This window comes from Aethalodelphis obliquidens, unplaced genomic scaffold (assembly GCF_003676395.1).
Source record: "Aethalodelphis obliquidens isolate GAN/ISIS:26980383/991018 unplaced genomic scaffold, ASM367639v1 scaffold11, whole genome shotgun sequence".
NCBI classification, from domain to species: domain Eukaryota; kingdom Metazoa; phylum Chordata; class Mammalia; order Artiodactyla; family Delphinidae; genus Aethalodelphis; species Aethalodelphis obliquidens.
The window spans coordinates 38183962-38200602 of record NW_020837955.1 but is presented as its reverse complement, the minus strand read 5'-3'; the positions used below and the strand labels follow the sequence as shown (position 1 = coordinate 38200602).

Here is a 16641-nt window from a genome sequence, read left to right as displayed (position 1 = left end):
GACCACGCTGGGGGTGCTGTGATCGCGGGGGCCCCCAGCACCGGGACGGTTCGTACCTGTGTGTTCCGGCTGGAGATGCCTGCCATGCGAGGCCACGCAGCAGCTGCTCCAGGATGCACTGCTGCAGGGCGCCTGGCCTGGAGCCCTGTGGGCCTGCGGGGCCCCCTGCCCACCAGGGTCACCAGGGAGGGGGCGGAGGCTGGGACCCCACGCTCCTCCGAGGGCAGCACGGCTCAGATCTGTGCTGCTCGGGCCGAGGGGTCGCCAGCACTCACAGCTCAGCTCAGAGTGGGCTCCAGGGCACACGGTCCCTGTGCCTGGCCCCCAAGTCAGGGACCCCTCGCTAACCAAGCTCAGGAGACCAGGATGTTTGCAGCCTCGAGGACAGGCTTAGGGAGGCTTCTGTCATTTCTATAACCCAAGGTTGGCCCATATCATCTGACCGCAGAGGTTCTGCCTGGAGATCTGTTAGGTCCTGAGGGGATGCCCCCCTGGGAACGAGACACAAGAGCACCCCGTCCAGACTGTTATTGTTATCTCTTTAGCAGCCGTTCCTTCTTCAAACAAAATGGTCCGTGAACGTCTAGTTTATGAAGCAGGTGAAGCAAGGCTGCTGTGGCAGAAGCTGGGGGTGCGAGGTGCAGCCTTGCAGCCCCAAAGCCCAGGGGCCCCGGGACCCAGCCTCGTGTCCCCCATGACTGGCAGGGGAGGCTTCCACAGAGTGGCCCCGGATGGACCTACAGCCCTAATAGCTCCTTACCTGCGCCGCTCAGGTGACAACCCTGGCTGTGCTCGGGTCTGGACCTGGGGCTGGCGCCGGCCCTTCTGTTGGGCCATGGCCCGGGTGGAGCCTTATCTCCCTGGCTCAGCTCACCCAGTGGTGCCTCCCCTGTGGCAGGGGAAGGACACCGTCTTGGGCACAGGCTCTGGGGCTCACTGGGCAGCAGCTCAAATGCCCTGCCGTTGGGTCCAGCTGCAGGTCTCTGGGCCTGGCCCCGCTGTGGACCGCCTGCAGCTGACACGGGCCACCAGGACATACGCTGACTCCAGGCAGCCTCCTCATATGCAGACAGGGCTTGTAACACTCTCGGGGCTTAAATGAGAGAATCAACACAAAAAAAACCCCAGTACCACACTAGACAGTCCAGTCCAGACTGTGTTAAAACATTTATCTCCACGTGGAAAGAGGGGTGAAAGGAAATGCGTCCAGATACTAACAGTGGTCAGGCTCTGAGTGACCCGTGTGACTCCTTTGTAAACTTTTCTGTTCATGTTCCTATAGTAACATATTGCTTTTATAATCTTATTTTAAAAAAATCAAAACTTAAGAAAAAGTGAGATGATACAAAGTGTCCAGTTTGTTTCTCATCTAAAGCGGGACAGTTCTGAGCGGGAAGGCGGGACCTAGTGGATACCCAGGCTGGGTGGAGGTGGCACCGTGAGCGCCCAGCAGGCGCCCATGCGTGTCCCTCCCAGCGTCCCCACCCCTGTGCCCCTTCCTCCTGCCGCTGCCCGCCCGCTCCCCTGAGAGGCGCAGGCGTGGCCCAGCGGGTAGGCCAAGCCTTTGCAGGGACCTCGTTCACCTGATCTGAGGAGGAGAGAAGCGCCGCAGCTGTCTGGGCCCCATGGTGGGCACACACCTGCCGGCGAGGACTCGGACCCCTCAGCCTGGCTCCCAGCTCCCGGCAGGGCAGCGAGAGGATGGTGTGGATGCCCTCCTGGTGCCACGCCCCTCTCCTCTCCCGTGCGAGTTTGGCTGGAGCCGCCATTGCCCTGCCCCAGGGTCAGCCTGGGACTTTCTTGGGACCCGGATCCAGCCAGGCCTGGATTTGGAAGCCTCGTAGATGATAAACTCCTGCTGGATTAACCCAGTTTGAATCGGGTTTTCACACAGGGCTGGTACCATGTGGATGCTTGAGTTGGGAGATCTGGGGGTAGGTGAGGCCCTTGTGCCCCCGTCCTGCCCTCTCCTTTGCCCCACCCGTCCCTCCCCCTTCCAGCAGCTCTGCTGGGTGGCCCCAGAGCCTGGAGTGTCTGCTGGCCCTGTGGCAGATCTGGGGCGCATCTCCTGACCACAGACAGGTCCTCAGGCCACTGCCAGCTCTGAACTCCAGCCCTACCTGTGGCCTGTGGCTCCGTCTATCTCTGGCCCAAGAACTGTCCTGCTTGGGGGTGGGGAAGGAGGGTGGGCATCAGGCCAGGGCCCGACAGCTGGAAGGACCCAGGGGTGAGGCAGGTCATCCTCACTTCTGGGCAGCCCCCGGCGCCGCAGCAGGAGAGGGGTCAGCATCCCCAGTGGGGCGACGGGGCACCCTGGCCTGGCCGGGCCTGGTCCCCGGCAGGGCTCAGGGAAGGATGGGATAGCTGAGGTTTGGGGGTACATGGTGTCCCCAGAGTAGGGCTGGACCTCAATCCCGAGGCACATTTCATCTCCACTGGGAGGATGCCAAGGTGCTCCTCGCCTGGAAAGACAGCCACCGGGACCACCACAGGTCATCCCCTGTGGAGGGATCATGGAAGGGACTAGAAAGGGCATGGGATGCAGGGTCAGACCTTGATTTGAGCCTCGGCTCTATCCTTGCCAGCCGTCAGCCCGTAGGCAAGTCAGTTTCCCTGCACCTCAGTTTCCTTACCTGTAAAATGGGGAGATGACAGTGTCCACTTCACAAAACCCACAGCTCGGGGGGGCAGCGTGTTCTCCACCCAAAGCAGGGGTCTGCGCCTGCTGCCCGAGTCCCTCTCCGTCCTCACTCCTGGGCAGCAGCTCGCAAGGGGAGGCTCCACTTGTCCATGGAGAGCGGGACCCCCCCAGCCTCCTTCCTCCAGAACCATACTGCCCTGCCTGCAAGCCCCTGCTGAGGACAGCAGGCAAGGGCAGCCCACGAAAAAGGAAAGAAAGAAAAGAGGGAACAAACCCAACAGAAGGCTGCAGGCCCGTCCCCGCACAGTCGCCTTCCGAGCCCTGGTGCCTGCTGCCCACACTGCGCTGGTCACCTAACGAGCTGGAATTAGGGGACTCCGTCCAGGGGCAGGCCATCTGCATATCTGCCAGCTAACAGGCCAAACGCCCCTCCTCCCCTGCAAGCCAATGACCCGAGCCTGGCCGGTGGCCTCTCATCTTGATGAAGAGACTCAGCTACCACCGTTTCTTCCTAATCCTGATTTAATGGTGGCCGGCCTGGCGGGCAAGGCCTGGGGACCGCACAGACCCCCGCCGGCCCTGCTCCCGTGCTGGGGACTCAGGTTCAGGGCGAAGCGTTCTATCATCACCTGCCTTCGTTTAATGGAAATCCTGTGACAGAAGACTCACGACCTCTTTCACGAGGAGTCTCCCGAGATTTGTCAGTGGGTTCTGGATGGATTTGGGGAGAAGCAGAGCATTCAAGTTACCTGTTCTGCTGACTGATGCTGAAACCTGAAACTTGGGCTGTGAGTGCATCTGGGAAGCCCGCGGCTCACTGCCGGCCACCTCGGGCTGCTGCGTGAGGGAAGGCCCACGCTTGCCCTGTGCACCTGGTCCCCGTGGGGCCTCAGTTTCCCCCTCTGTTAAACAAAGGGTTTGAGGCAGGCGAGGTGTCTCAGGGCCCTGGCCCCCTGACGTGCAGGGGCTCAAGTCCAGGGCAGGATCAGGGACGGTGCCTCCTCCCTGCCGCCCACCCCGCGCAGTCAGAGCCGGAGTCGCCTTGGGTCAGGGCAGAGAGTTGATTTAACCGTTAGTTTCCTGGGTGTGACACATTCAAGTCTATCGAGTTCAGGCTCCAGAAGGTACCCTCCACCTGCCACCTGGATTCCAGAGCTTACAATTCTTGCTCGAAGGACGGCAGTCTTTAAAGTGCCCCTGGGAGCTGCTCCATTTGGGTTCCAGAGGTGACTTGGGATAGAAATGGCGGGCTGCGTTGTTTGGGGGGTTCGTGGGGAGTGCTGAGCGGTCCCTCTGACACCAGGTGAGGGCAGGGGCCGCTGGGCAGTCCCGGGGAGGCTGGCTCGGCTCTGGCCGCAAGGACTCTGCTGGGAGTCCCCGCTTTCTCCAGGCGCCTCCCTAAAACTCAAGTGCTGTTTGAAAAGAGGCAGGGGGCAAACGAGTCCGATTCGGTAGCGCATTGAAAGGTCTGGCCGACTGGAGAGAGAATGGGTTTGGGGATTCGACAGCTGTGCCCCACCTCTTGACTTCCACTAGGGAAGCACAGGCAGGGGCTGGGCCAGCAGGTGGGGATCCAACTTCGCCCAGGAGGCTGGGAGGTGTGCCCGGAGAGGAGGAGGGAAGGGGGGTCGGCAGAGGGAGACGGAGGAGGGGCTGGTGGCTCAGGGGCAGGGCAGCCCAGAACTGCCTGGCTGGCACCCTCTCGCTTGCCCGTCCAGGCCAGGGGGCAGTGCCTCGGATGGTGTGGGCACAGGGGAGGGCGGCAGGAGGCTAGGGGCCCTCCCAGAAGGCCTGTCACTTGTCCGCGTGCTGCAGCAGCAGGTCCACAGCCTCCGCCAGGTTGTCCACATAGCCATCAGCCTTTACTTCCGGGTGGTGCTCGTCACTGGGCCTGCAGAGAGCAGGACCATAGGTTAGTGGATCAGTAACCCCAAGGTGACCCCTGCGAAGCCACTGCCTCCCAGCATCTGGCACAGGCCCGGTCTTGCCCTCGGGAGACCTGCAGGCCCTTCTGTGTCCCATCGGGCAGGCTGGTCTTGGCCAACGGCTGTCCCTGTCCTCCCCACGCCGCAGGCCCGGCCGCCGCAACTCAAGAGCACACACACATCCCTCCTGACTGTCCGTCCACCTAGACTCCTCCCTGTGCCCCTCCCGTTGGAAGCTTGCTTGGAGCCCCGTGGCGGTGACCACTGGCCCCTGCTCCGTCCGTGCTGCCAGCAGAAGGATCACACCTCTGAGAGCAGGGCCCTGAGTTCGGTCCTTCTCTGAGTTTCCTGCCCAAACCCCAGGGGGCTCATGTACCATCTGCTCAGCGCCCGCAGAGGCTGCTCCCACCCAGCAGAGGAAGGCTCCTGGCAAAGCTGCTCTCTGGCTGAGATTTGGGGGGCTAGAAGCTCCCAAAGCCTTCATCCAGGCCCTGCTGGATTCCCTGAGGTCCCGCTGGATGCTGAGGACGAGGGGAGCGAGACCACACGGCACGTGTGGGTGCCTGTGGGGTCCGTGCAGCACCCAGGGGACCCCGTGTGGGTGCTCCATGGTGGGGGCTGCGGGCTGGGTCCTGAAGCAGAGCAGGGCTCCAGGTGGACACATGGAGGCGGAGGAGAACTGCAATGCGGCTGGGGCCCCGGCCACAGGAGGGAGGAGGGGCTCGGGCTGGGCTCCAGGCCACGTCCCCCAGAGTCTTGACAATTGCGGGAGAAAATGGGACCTCATCCCGGGAGCCGGGGGCAGCCTGGAGGGCTGTGAACCGGAGCGTGGGGTCCTGGCGACAGGAAGGGCCGTCCCACTGCTCGCGGGCTGGAGCTCGGCGGGGTTAGGGGCCACTCCGACTACCCCAAGGTCTGACCCAAGCGCCCTGGGAAAGCACTCGGCGCCCTCCCAGCACCGGGCCCTCACCTCGGAAGCCCCCACCCTGGCCTGGAAGGAAGTGGTTGAAGTTGGCTCTGACACCATCATTAAAGTCAAGTTGCCCCTTTGAAGGGTTTGGCATCTATGAAGCACGTGACCCTAAAATGCTGTCCTGGGCAACGGCACCTTTTCTTTTAAAGAGCTTTCAGCCCAGGAGCCTAGAGGCCCCCTCCCCAGGGGCTGCTGAGGCCTGGGACCTGGGCAGGGGTGTAGGGGGAGGGAAGTGTGGACACTCCTTATGACTGAGGAGGGCCCACCTTTGACTCTGCGCGGTCCCCCTTCCTGCTGTAGTCCTCAGGCACGGCCCTCCCACGTCTCCCATCATTTTCTCCTTCCATCCTCGGGGAGGAGGCAGGTGCCCCCCTCTGACAGGTGAGGAAATGGGGGCTCAGCGAGGTTCAGAGACTTGCTCGAGGCCATGCCGCAGGGAGAGCAGAGCCGGGCATCTGACCCGGTTCCTCTGATTCCCAGCGGTACTCTGGGTGCCAGAGCCTCCAAGGGCATGCGCTGCCACTGGGCACTCCCACCCCCTCCAGGAAGGTCACAGTGGGCAGCGCCCACTCCACGCAGAGGCCACCTACAGATGCCAGGGCCGGCAGGCATCGCTCCTCTGGTCTTCTCGAGCGGGGCCACCCTGCGGCTCAGGGATCGACACACTCACAGACAGGTGCCGCGGAGGGTACATGACTCCACCAGAGGTGAGGCCCCAAACATGAGCCTTGGGGACAAGACAAGGGGACGAGTGCACAGGGACCCTCACCACCACCCACAGGATCAGCAGCTCTCTCGTGGCACTGGAGGTACTTTAAGGGATCACTATTTCGTTCTTGCCAGATCCAGACAGTCTATAGTGAATGTGGGAATTAAGACCCACGTTACTCTGCATCAGTGCTGAGACACTCACTTGTTAATAGCGAAAGGTTGTATGTGGCACACACTCCGGAAAACCATGTGGGGACCTACTTGTGACACACAGTTCCACTCCTAGGTGTGCAACACAGCAAAAGCGCATCGACATGTTCACCAAAGACACGTACTAGAATGTTCCGAGCAGCTTCAGTCGCCATAGCAAAAAGGCAGACACTGCACAAATATCCATCAGCGGGAGAACAGAGAGGCAGAGGGTGGTACGTGCACACGTCAGAGCAGCACAGGACACCACCACCCACAGTGAATCACCCGCCACACGCTGCAGCATCTACCCACCCCCCCCCAACAGACGTCACGACGGGCAGGAGAACCAGGCGCGAAGACCCCAAACCAGACCACCTGTTTGTATCAGGTTTGGGAACGGGTACAACCAGCCTCCCGTGCAGAGGCCAGAAGATGGTTCCCTCCTGGGGGAACGGGGTGGGGGTGCTGGCAGTGTTCTAGGTCTTGACCTGGGTGGTGGTTACAGGGGTGGCACATGGCGGAAAATGCATTCTTCATTTTCAGTGCACTTTTTATGCACATAAACATGCATATGTAACACGCTTGAGGTAGATGTTATACCTCGAAAATTTAATTAAAAAGGTCGCATACAATCTCACATATATAAGGTGTCTATCTCCCATCACTGTGGCTATTCTCTATGGCCTATGGGTCACATTCCTCCGGCAGCCTGTTTTCGTACAACCCTTGAGCTCAGAATGGTTTTCATATTTTTAAAACTTTGTAAAAAGAAGAAAATGTGCGACAGAGACCACAGGTGGCCTGCGAGCCTCAACCAGCTGCCTCTTGGGCCTCTGCAACAAAGGCTTGGGGAGCCATGGTCCCGGCTGTCCACCCTCTGTGGGCCCCTTCCTTTCGGTCCTCCCCGCGGCGGGCGCTCACGGCCTCCCGGCCACCCAGGTGCTCTGTGGACAGCCCTTCCTGCGGGAGGGTCTTCCTCCTTGGGAACCCAGGCCTTCCTGGTGTGCAGACAACTCCTCCCCTGTACAGACTGATGGGTGCCCCCTCCCTCGGGTCTTTCCGAAGCAGGTGGGGGAGGGGATAATTCTCTGGGCGGCTCCACCTGAGAGGGGCCGGCCTGGCCCAGGGCACAGCGAGCTGGGCTGGCAGGTGGGCAGGAGGCGCCCTCTGAGAAATGGAGACGGAGCACCTGAATGGGCAGTAAACCCACCCCTGGCAAACCATCTCTCTGCCTCAGTTTGCTCATCTGTGCCCTGAGCGTAACAGGCTCCACCCCTCACCCACCTGGCGACCTTGGGTGAGCACGCACGCCTCCACGCCGCGGCGTCCCTGTCTCTAGATGAAGGTAACCCCGGGAGAAGCGCGGGAGACACGCGAGGCTGGAGGGGCCCCGCAGGCCTCGTGCGTGCGTTCACGGTGATCACAACCCGTGAGGACGCAGTCAGCCGTCAGGCAGGGAGCCTGGCCAGGACCCGGCCTTGGGCCTTGCCCTGGGCGCACAGGCTGCTGGGGCGACAGACAGAGGGACACGCGGATCCACATCAGCACCCGAGGCGCAGGGAGGACAGTGAGTTTGGGGGGTGGGGGTGGGGTGGGCGAGTGTAACCACAGGCACTGCCAGCAGGCGGGGCAGGGAGGCCGGGACCCTAGGGGACGTCCCAGTGGCGGTACCAGCGCCCTGGCCCCCTGGCCCGTGGTCTTGCCTCGTGCTGGCCTGTGTGCGTGAGGCTGCAGCCCTGCATGGCCCGGGATGCGTCCTTATGGGTCTCCCTCAGCTGCCCCTGGGGCTGGAGGGCAGCCCCGAGGCCCGGCTCCCCCACGGGGCAGTGCCCCAGCCACCACTCAGGAGGGGGTTGTCAGGGGAGGGGGACATCTTCAGGCTGCACCTTCCCAGGCGCTGACAGCCCTTGTCCCCACTCTGTGCCCCCTCCCACCAGTTCCCATCAGATTCCTGACTTTTCTCTCCTCGACAGTGAGGCCAGTGGCTGCTCAAAGAACCGGAACTTCTCCCAGCAAACCCCCCCCACCCCCCAACCCCGATTCGTCATCCCCGTCATCCCCTGGGCAGCTGGCCCAGGACTGTCCTCCTCAGACCTTCACTGGCCCTTGGGCCAGGTTTACTGTCCAGTCAAACGAACTCCACCCCAAGAGGGAAGAAAAAATCCGCCCATAAAATATGCTTCATAGGGCTTCCCTGGTGGCACACGTGGTTGGGAGTCCACCTGCCGAGGCAGGGGACACAGGTTTGTGCCCCGGTCCAGGAGGATCCCACATGCCGCAGAGCAGCTGGGCCCGTGAGCCATGGCCGCTGAGCCTGCGCGTCCGGAGCCTGTGCTCTGCAACGGGAGAGGCCACAACAGTGAGAGGCCCGCATACAGCAAAAAAAGAAAAAAGAAAAAGAAAAAGAAGATGCTTCATAATGAGATTCAAGGCGGCCCCAGCGAACGGTACCAAGCCGAATGGGTACGTGGCTAATTACGTTTAATTACATATCATTTAAATTCAAGAATCCATTAAAAGAAAGGATTGCATTAGCAGCCGGCCGCTGTTTGCCAACAGAGGAAATCGTGGACTTTCATGTCTTAATTACGTGATGCTGCTGTGGGCTGTGGCTCTCAGGGAGCCGGGGTACATGGAGGGGACTCATCCTGGGCCCGCCCCCCTCGAAGCCCCCGAGACAGCTATGCATGGCCTGACTGGGCAGGAGAGGCCTCCACTGCACGCTGGCCAGTGACCTGCAACCCGTGGGGCCTCCAAGATGTCACACTACAGAAGCTGAACCAAGAAACCCAGCAAGCACATGCCCTCTGGCAGTGGGAACAGAAACAGAGGGCAATGGACAAAGGGGCCAAGAGACGCCCCTGGCTTTGAGCAGGCCCTGCCAGGACAGGGCTGCACGCGTGGGGCAGGAAGGGGAGAGGCGGGCACGGCTGGGCCGGGAGGGCTGAGACGGGAGCGGGGAAGAGACAGACAGGCAGACAGAGGACACAGAGAGACACACACACTCAGGAAGAGAGACGGAGGGAGGGAGGGAAGAGAGAGGGTCAGACAGGCAGACAGAGGGGGAGAAAACAGAGCAGCAGAGGAAAGAAGGTGGGAGAGAGCAGGGGACAGAGAGACACACGGAGGGAGAGGAGCAGAGAGAGGGATGGAGGGAAGGAAGCGAGATACAGAAACAGAAAGGAGAAAGTGGGCACATAAAGGTGGGGAGCAGAGAGCGGGCTGTGCCCTGATCGCCCCTCCGCCCCACTGGGACTTAGGAGAAGCCCCCTCTCTCTGCACCCACAGGCTCAGCTGAGGCTCGGCCGGGGCCCCCATGGGGGTCACGGCTGCGCCTCTCCTGCCCAAGGCCCACACAGGGTGGGCTCCCTGCTCTGTCCCCAGCCAGCTGTCTCTTCACTTCCCTGAGCCTCGTTTCCCCCATCTGTAAGGTGGACACATGGCCTGGCTCTCAGGGTCACTCTGAGAATGAAGCAGCTGGCACCTCGCCTGCACGTGCCAGCCCTCGAGCCGACGCCAGGCTCGGTCTCCTGCCCTCGGCCCTCCCAGGGCTCACTGTCCAGCCCCACACAGTTGTGACCAGGGCTGGGAAGGGAAGAAAAAGGTGCGGGGTCTGAGGGAATTTATGGGGGGATGTGCGGGGGTCAGGGAAGCTTCTGGAAAAGGGGGCATGAGGCTGGATCCCTGCCCCCGCCATCCATTTGAGCATGGCCCTCAGGTCCCTCCCCAAAGTTGGAGGCAGAGGCAGGTTCCCTGGGTGCTTGCATGGCTGAGGGGCAGCGGGTGCCTCTGCTCTCCTGGGCTCCTGTGTGTGGGCGGCGTCCAGGTGTCTCCGGCCGAGTCTGAGCCTGGGGACCTGTGTGGATCCTCCCCGTCTTGTCAACAGCTCCCACCTCTCCCTGTGTAAACTCTGCTGTGGCTCCCTATCACCCATGTCACAGCCCAGCTCCTCAGCAGAGCAGACAAATCCGTCCCAACTGGGTGTCCTCCCAGTCACCCCGTGTCCAGGGCCCACTGCTCTTCAGACATTCCACGCTCTCCCACACCTCTGTCCACGCTACGTCCTGGAATGGCATGACCACCAGGGCCTGCTCCACCTGCAAACTCCTATTCATCCTTCAAAGCCTCACCCACTTGTTCCCATCTCCAACTCTATGCTCCGTGGCGAGCTGCTCTCTTTTCTGAGCACCCAGAACTTGCCTGCCCCCGCCAAACCCTCGTACCATTCTGGCTGGGCACCAACTGACCTGGGCTGCCTAGAGGGAGGGGCCAGGCTTCCTGCACCAGTGGCTACCCGCACAGGCCTGGCCCACACAGGCACCCAGGAAGTGTCTGCCAACCAGTAAATGAACAAAGGCCCCCACCCAGCAGGGCGCTGCCTGTCATTAGTTATTCCGCCCCCTTGAGCGGGGGGAAGGAGGGAATGACAGAGGCAGAGAACAAGGCCAATCTGTGTCAGCCTGGACAGCCTCACAGGGACGATCTTTGTACCAGCCCAAGGAAAATGGCAGCTGGACGCCCAGCAAGGACCGTCTCCGTGCCCACCTGGTTCCGCCGACCGAGGGGACAGAGGTGCAGCCTCTCCCCGTGAAGTTCTCGAGCAGACAGCGCCGCCCACCACCAGCTCCCCACCTGGTGTGCTCCAGGGCAGGGCAGGGCCGGGCAGGGGCTCCTGAGACCAGAGGCCACGGCACTGCCCGCACAGGGAGGGGCATGCGGCCTTGTCCCAACTGTTATCCAAGGGCTGGCCACACCCCTGGTGGCTGAGGCCGGGCACTGGGGCGGGCTGGCCACGTGGATTCAGGGAACCGGGCCGTGGCTCTGGGAGGGTGACGCCACTGAGACTGACGCCAACTCCGGGCTGTGCTGACGAAGTTGGAGAAAAAGGACAGAGGGCTTGGATTCACATGGGGCCGGAGGTGACCTCAGCTGGGCCGAGGGCATCTTTCCATCTGAGCCCCAGGAGTCCCAGAGCCAGGGCCAGGGTGCTTGCTTCTAAGACGGTACAGGCCAGAGCATGGCCTCCGGCAAACGCCCGGGGGAGGGTGCCTGGGATCTGCCGCCTCCCGCCCTCATCCACGCTTTTCTGAAGGCTGATTATGGGATTCCTGCCACCAGCCGTGGCCCAAACATGAGACCTGTGGCACGGGGCTTCCTGCCGTCCACCTGCTGGCCCAGGACGCTCACCGTCAAGACGGCAGCTTGCTGGGACCCAATGGGGTAGCCAGCGATCCCCGGCCTGAGCTGGCTGCTGGCAGGTGCCACCTCGCAGTGGGGTGGCCAGGAGGGTGCTCACTGCCACAGATTTCAGAGGCGGAGCAGGGCGGGCGGGGCAGGCCCAGGCCTGGGCAGACACCCCGGGCACCTCCGGGAACCGCTGTGCCTGTTGCTGACGCAGAAACCTACGCAGGACCTGCTCCCCGCGGAGCCGCGTCCCATTCTGCCAAGGTCCGCCGAGCCCTGCTTCGCGAGGGGACTCTGACCCACCCCTGCTTGCAGGGAGGCCACCCCGGAGACGAGGACCCAGGCCCCGTGCCGTCCTGCCTGGACCGGTCATCAGCTCCAGCCTCAGATCCCTGTCCTCCAGAAACCCGCTCAGGCCTCAGGCCTGTGTCCCCCAGCCCCACCCACCAGACCCTCGGCTCCCACCGCCCACCCTCAGACCACGTGCCTGGGCCCAGACTCAGCCCAACACCTGGTACAGGCCAGCCTGGAGCCCCCGAGCCCCACCTGGGGACCCTGCAGCCCGGGGGCCCCTCCTGCCACTGATGGGCGAGGCCTGCCCTCCCCCCGCCCAACCGGCTCACGCAGACGCGCACTTCTTGGGATGCTTTAAAATCAGAGGGGGAAAAATCCTGAGAGAAAAACCCAGGCCTAGGACAGTCCTCGCCTCGGGCCCCTCAGGACCACGGCTCCCTGGCCTGGAAAGGGGATGGGGACACGCTTCCGTCGCCTGGGGTCCCCCTTGAGGTCAGAGCTCTGCCAGGGGAGGTGGCTGCGCCCCAGAGCTCCCTTTCCTGGCGGGCGCCTGGGCCTCTCCCGTCCGTCTGCCTGTCTGCTCATCTGTAACGGGCAGGGGTGGGGAAGGGGGAGAGGAAAGCTTCCCCCAGAGCACCCCCTCCCCCTGGGAGTCTTTGTGCAAATGAGAAAGAGGTGCGCCCTGGTGAGCCGGGCCCCTCACGGAACTAACAGTGGACATCAGCCCGGGAGGCGACAGGGCATCGCAGGTTGGCTGCCTCCCCCTCCCCCTCTCTCCAGCCTCTGATGGGAGGGGGATCTAAAGATGGGGGAGGGTTCCTGTGCCCCCACCTGGGAGACACACTCTCCTTGCAAGTGCACTTGGGGCCTGGGGTGGGCCGGGGTGCTACCCAGAGAGAGGGGAGGCCCACGTCTGTGTGTTCCACCTCGCAGCCTGGGCGGTCCCGGGATGCCCCTTTCCTTCAGGCAGGTGGCGCCCCAGGGCCCAGAAGCCCACCCTGGCTGACCCATCGTCCAGCTGGGAAGGACCAGGAATCTCTCCCACCAGGAGGAGGCACCTGCTGGACCAGTCCCAGAGGCTCTGAGCCCTGGTGTGCAACCCGAGGCAGGGGAAGGAACCTGCCGCAGACTGGAGGTCCCACCCAGCCAGCAGGCAGGCTCTGGGATGCGGGCAGAGCTCACCTGGCTTGGGGGATGGGTGAGCCACAGACACTGCACCAGAAGCACTAGGGGGACAACTGGGCACTGGCCCCCACAGCTGCTGAGGGAGGGCTTTGAGGAGCATTTCCCATGTACCCTGCACAACGCCCCACGATGGGCACCACGACCGGCCTGTTCTAGAGGTGATGACACAGACCCAAGAGGGGGAGAAACTTGCCCAAAGTCCCACAGGCGGTAAATGGCAGCGCTGGGACTTCAATCCTGTGTCTGGATTGAAATCCGGGCTCATTTTAGGGCTTCTCCCCTGGCACGCAGGACATATTCTGCATCTGGGAATCACTGATGTTCTGGTCAACCTCCGGCCAGGCCGAGAGCCCTGCGGGCAGGGGTGCACCTTGCCTTTGGGTCAGCTCCAGGCCAGAGGCGGGCCCTTGCAAGTGTTTGCCAGCTCTGACTAAGGCCCGGAGGACAGCGCGGTGTTTGTGAAAAACCAATGAGGAAAATGAAAGAGGAAATGAACGAGGAAACGGTCCACACTGGAGCTGCACAGCCTCCCGTGGCTGGGCGTGCCCGGGCAGAACGGCGGAGAAGCCAGAACTCCTTACCTGGGCCTCGGGGTCGCCAGCACCCAGCGCCAGGCCTGCTCCGGCCGGGAGCAGCCGGGCAGAGGGCAGTGGGGGCCTGAGCCCAGCGGGGAAGGATTTCACTGTGGACCCTGGCACCCGCCCTGGGGCCCCTCTGCCCACAGGGAGGAAACGGGCCTGTTTACGGAGTGTTTCAGCCTGGTGGCACCTTGTTAACCAGAACTGACCGGACGCACCAGCTGCTTCCTGCACGGCTCTCACTGCCCATCGGCTGCAGGCACCTGAGGTGCCGAGAACAAAGGTGGGACACGCAGAGATGCGTGGGTGGTGCTGCATGGCCGCCCACCAGCACGTCGGCAGACTCGAAACTCCCTCACACTGACAAACGAGGTCCCTTGAACCTCCCCCCACCCCGGCTGGAGCCCCCGCCTCAGCCTTTGCCCAAGTCCTATGCACAGTGAGGCCAGAGTCACAAACCGGTGGCCCCTGGACATGTCTGGTTGGGCCCACATAGTGTTTTTAAAGAAAAGGAGCTGGAAATTTCGCTTCTTTTGAAAATCTGAAAGATTCAGTAACAATGGGCCGGGATTCCGCAGGCAAAACTGAGCTGCCGCGGTGTGGCAGCCGCTCCCCTGAGCGAGGCAAGCGGCTTCTGGTTTGCCACACTCCCAGCACTCTCTATTGCCTCCCTATTCTTAGACCAGGCCCAGTCAGTCCCCTACATTTCCTGCCTGCCCCTGCGGGCCTCTGAATTTGCTGCCCTGCACCGACCACTGGTTCTCTGGGACTCACTTCCCAAGGAACGAGTCGCCTCCTCTAGGAAGCCTTTCCCCAGCCCTCACCTCGGTTAGGTGCCCATTCTGTGCTCCGTGGCACCCGTGTCGACCCCATTGGAGCATCTGACACTCTACTGTAGTTGTCTGGTTACCTGTGTGATGCTCCCTCCAGACTGTGAGCCCCCTGAGGTCAGGGGCATCCTGTGGTGGCCTTATGCTGGGAGCTGGCAGGGACAGCAACAGTCAGCCAACTGCCTGAGCAGACGAGCAAGTGGCCTCCCTCCTTCTGACCATCCGGGAGCTGTGTGTCATCACCAGGCATCTGGCTCCCTGTGAGCCCGAGCTGTCCTAGAAACCTAGGCGGGGGTGGGGCCAGTCCGTCCCCATAGCCAAAGGGCGATGGGCAGAAAGGCGGGGTCTGAGGCTCGGGGCCTGGAAGCCCCCGCCTGGCCTCACCATCCTGTTCCTGCCTAGAGCCCAGGCCCCAGCCTGCGGGGCACATGCAGTCTGGATCCTCACCTCCCTGGGGAGGCCCCGCTGCCCAGCCCCCAAGAGCCGGAGCTCTCAGTCTGGGTAGCAGCGCCAGGCCACAGAGAACCTTCTGGAGAACCACTTACCAGAATGAAAAACGTCCTCTCTCCCAAACCCAGACTCTTAGAAGCATGAAAATGTCAACAGCCAGCCTGGGCCGGCCCTGTCCGTGGCCAGTGTAACTGAACCCTAAGAGGCAGGCCTCCTCCCCACACCCCAGGCCGGCGGGGCTCTGCGTCTTCGCGCTAAGCAGGTTCCAGCGTCCGAGGACAGCGTCCTAAGCAGAGCTGCAGGTGCGGGTGTCGGAAGCAGAAGCGCGTGGAAGCTGCAGGCTGCACAAAACCAGCCGCGAGGGGTCTGAGGGGGTCTGGGCAGGGTGCCCGTCACCCTGCGGTTCCCCACCGTCACCAAGACTAAATGCAGTCTCCCTAACACGGCCCATGAACTGGCTCCAGAGCCCGCCAGCACCGCCCCCTTCGCCCCTCCCCACGACGCCCCGGCTCTTGTGTTCGTCCTGTCATGTTCCCCGAGCTGCCCATGCCACTGCCTGGAACATCCTCTCACTCCCACTCCCCTCAGCAAGGCCCGATGCAGAAAGAACCAGCCCCACCATGGTCTCCAGGACCCATCCTACCCCCTGAATGAATGAACACCCCCATGGCCTCAGGGACGCTGGGAATCCAGTTGGGACCTTCCAGTGTCATGGGAAGAGCACCCCAAAGTGGGTGGCTCTGTCCATGGAGCAGACGTAGCTCCCTGGGAGGCAGGGAACCCCAGGGAACCCCAGGTCAGGCCTGAGTGGTCAGCCATCACACACCCCCGTGGCTCCCACAGGCTGTCAAATAGCGAGGGCGGTTTCTCCCTTCTTCCCCCTTTCTCGTTCCCAGAAGGCATGTCGGGCCTGACCCCAGAGGTCCCTGATGACACCCACACCCCAGCCAGGGCGCGGGCAGGAGCGCTGCGGAGGGCGGTGGGCTGGCTGCTGGGCGTGGCGGGGATGCCTGACCAGGGGCTCGGACTGGGCTGGCCCTGACTGCTGTGTGACGTTGAGCAAACACTTGGAGACTTGAGTCTCCTGTCTGTAAGTGGGGCTGAAAAGACCCCCTCCCAGGGCTGTGGTGGAGACGCAGGGAGATGACGCGTGGTGGGGCCCACCGCAGATGCGCGGCAGGCGCTGGACAGGGCTGGATGAAGAGCCCTCATGGGCCACTCTGGCCAGAGGGGAGGGGCAGGGCCTCATCTGTGCATGGGAAGCTCACCTCGGGCTCGGTGTCCGGAGCGCGCGTACCACCTGCAGAGAAGGTCCTGAGGTCCTGAGGACCACGAATCTCAGGGAGGCCTTCCCCAAGGGACAGCCAGGCCGCCCGGGACAAGTGCTGTGCGCCTGCTCGGCGGGGGAGGGGCGAGCCGGGCAGCGGGTGATGCGGGACCTGCAGAGACGCCGCATGGCTGGGCCCAGGGACTCTGGACTCCTCTGAGAGGGAAGGGGCAGCCTCTGGGGGACGCTGATCCAGCTGTGCCCCCAAGCCTGCCCTTGCGGCCCGCTTCTCCAAGCTGACGGGATGCTCTATTCATGATATTATTCATAACAGTGGCAGTCACTGAGCGCCCCTCCCTCGGGGGCCGGTGAGGGAACATACATGCTATAGCTGCTTTGGTTTGTGCAGCA

General features: G+C 62.7%; 1 protein-coding gene across 6 annotated transcripts in view; it reads right to left on the bottom strand.

Annotated features, from left to right (window-relative positions):
- The window catches only part of LHPP (phospholysine phosphohistidine inorganic pyrophosphate phosphatase), a 139651-nt gene that overhangs the window by 1103 nt on the left and 121907 nt on the right, over positions 1 to 16641 (bottom strand). For 2 of the 6 annotated variants that reach the window (XR_003433960.1, XR_003433957.1), the window contains 2 exons: positions 1584 to 4532; positions 57 to 491 (listed from right to left, as the gene is read on the bottom strand). Coding sequence is in view for 1 of the 6 variants with exons in the window: in XM_027112884.1 (XP_026968685.1) it covers positions 4436 to 4532 (97 nt within the window). In the remaining 5 variants the exon portion in view is untranslated. Of the gene's footprint in view, positions 1 to 56; positions 492 to 1155; positions 4533 to 16641 lie in introns of those variants that run through there. The other 4 variants (XR_003433958.1, XR_003433959.1, XM_027112884.1 and 1 more) reach the window with 4 other exon arrangements.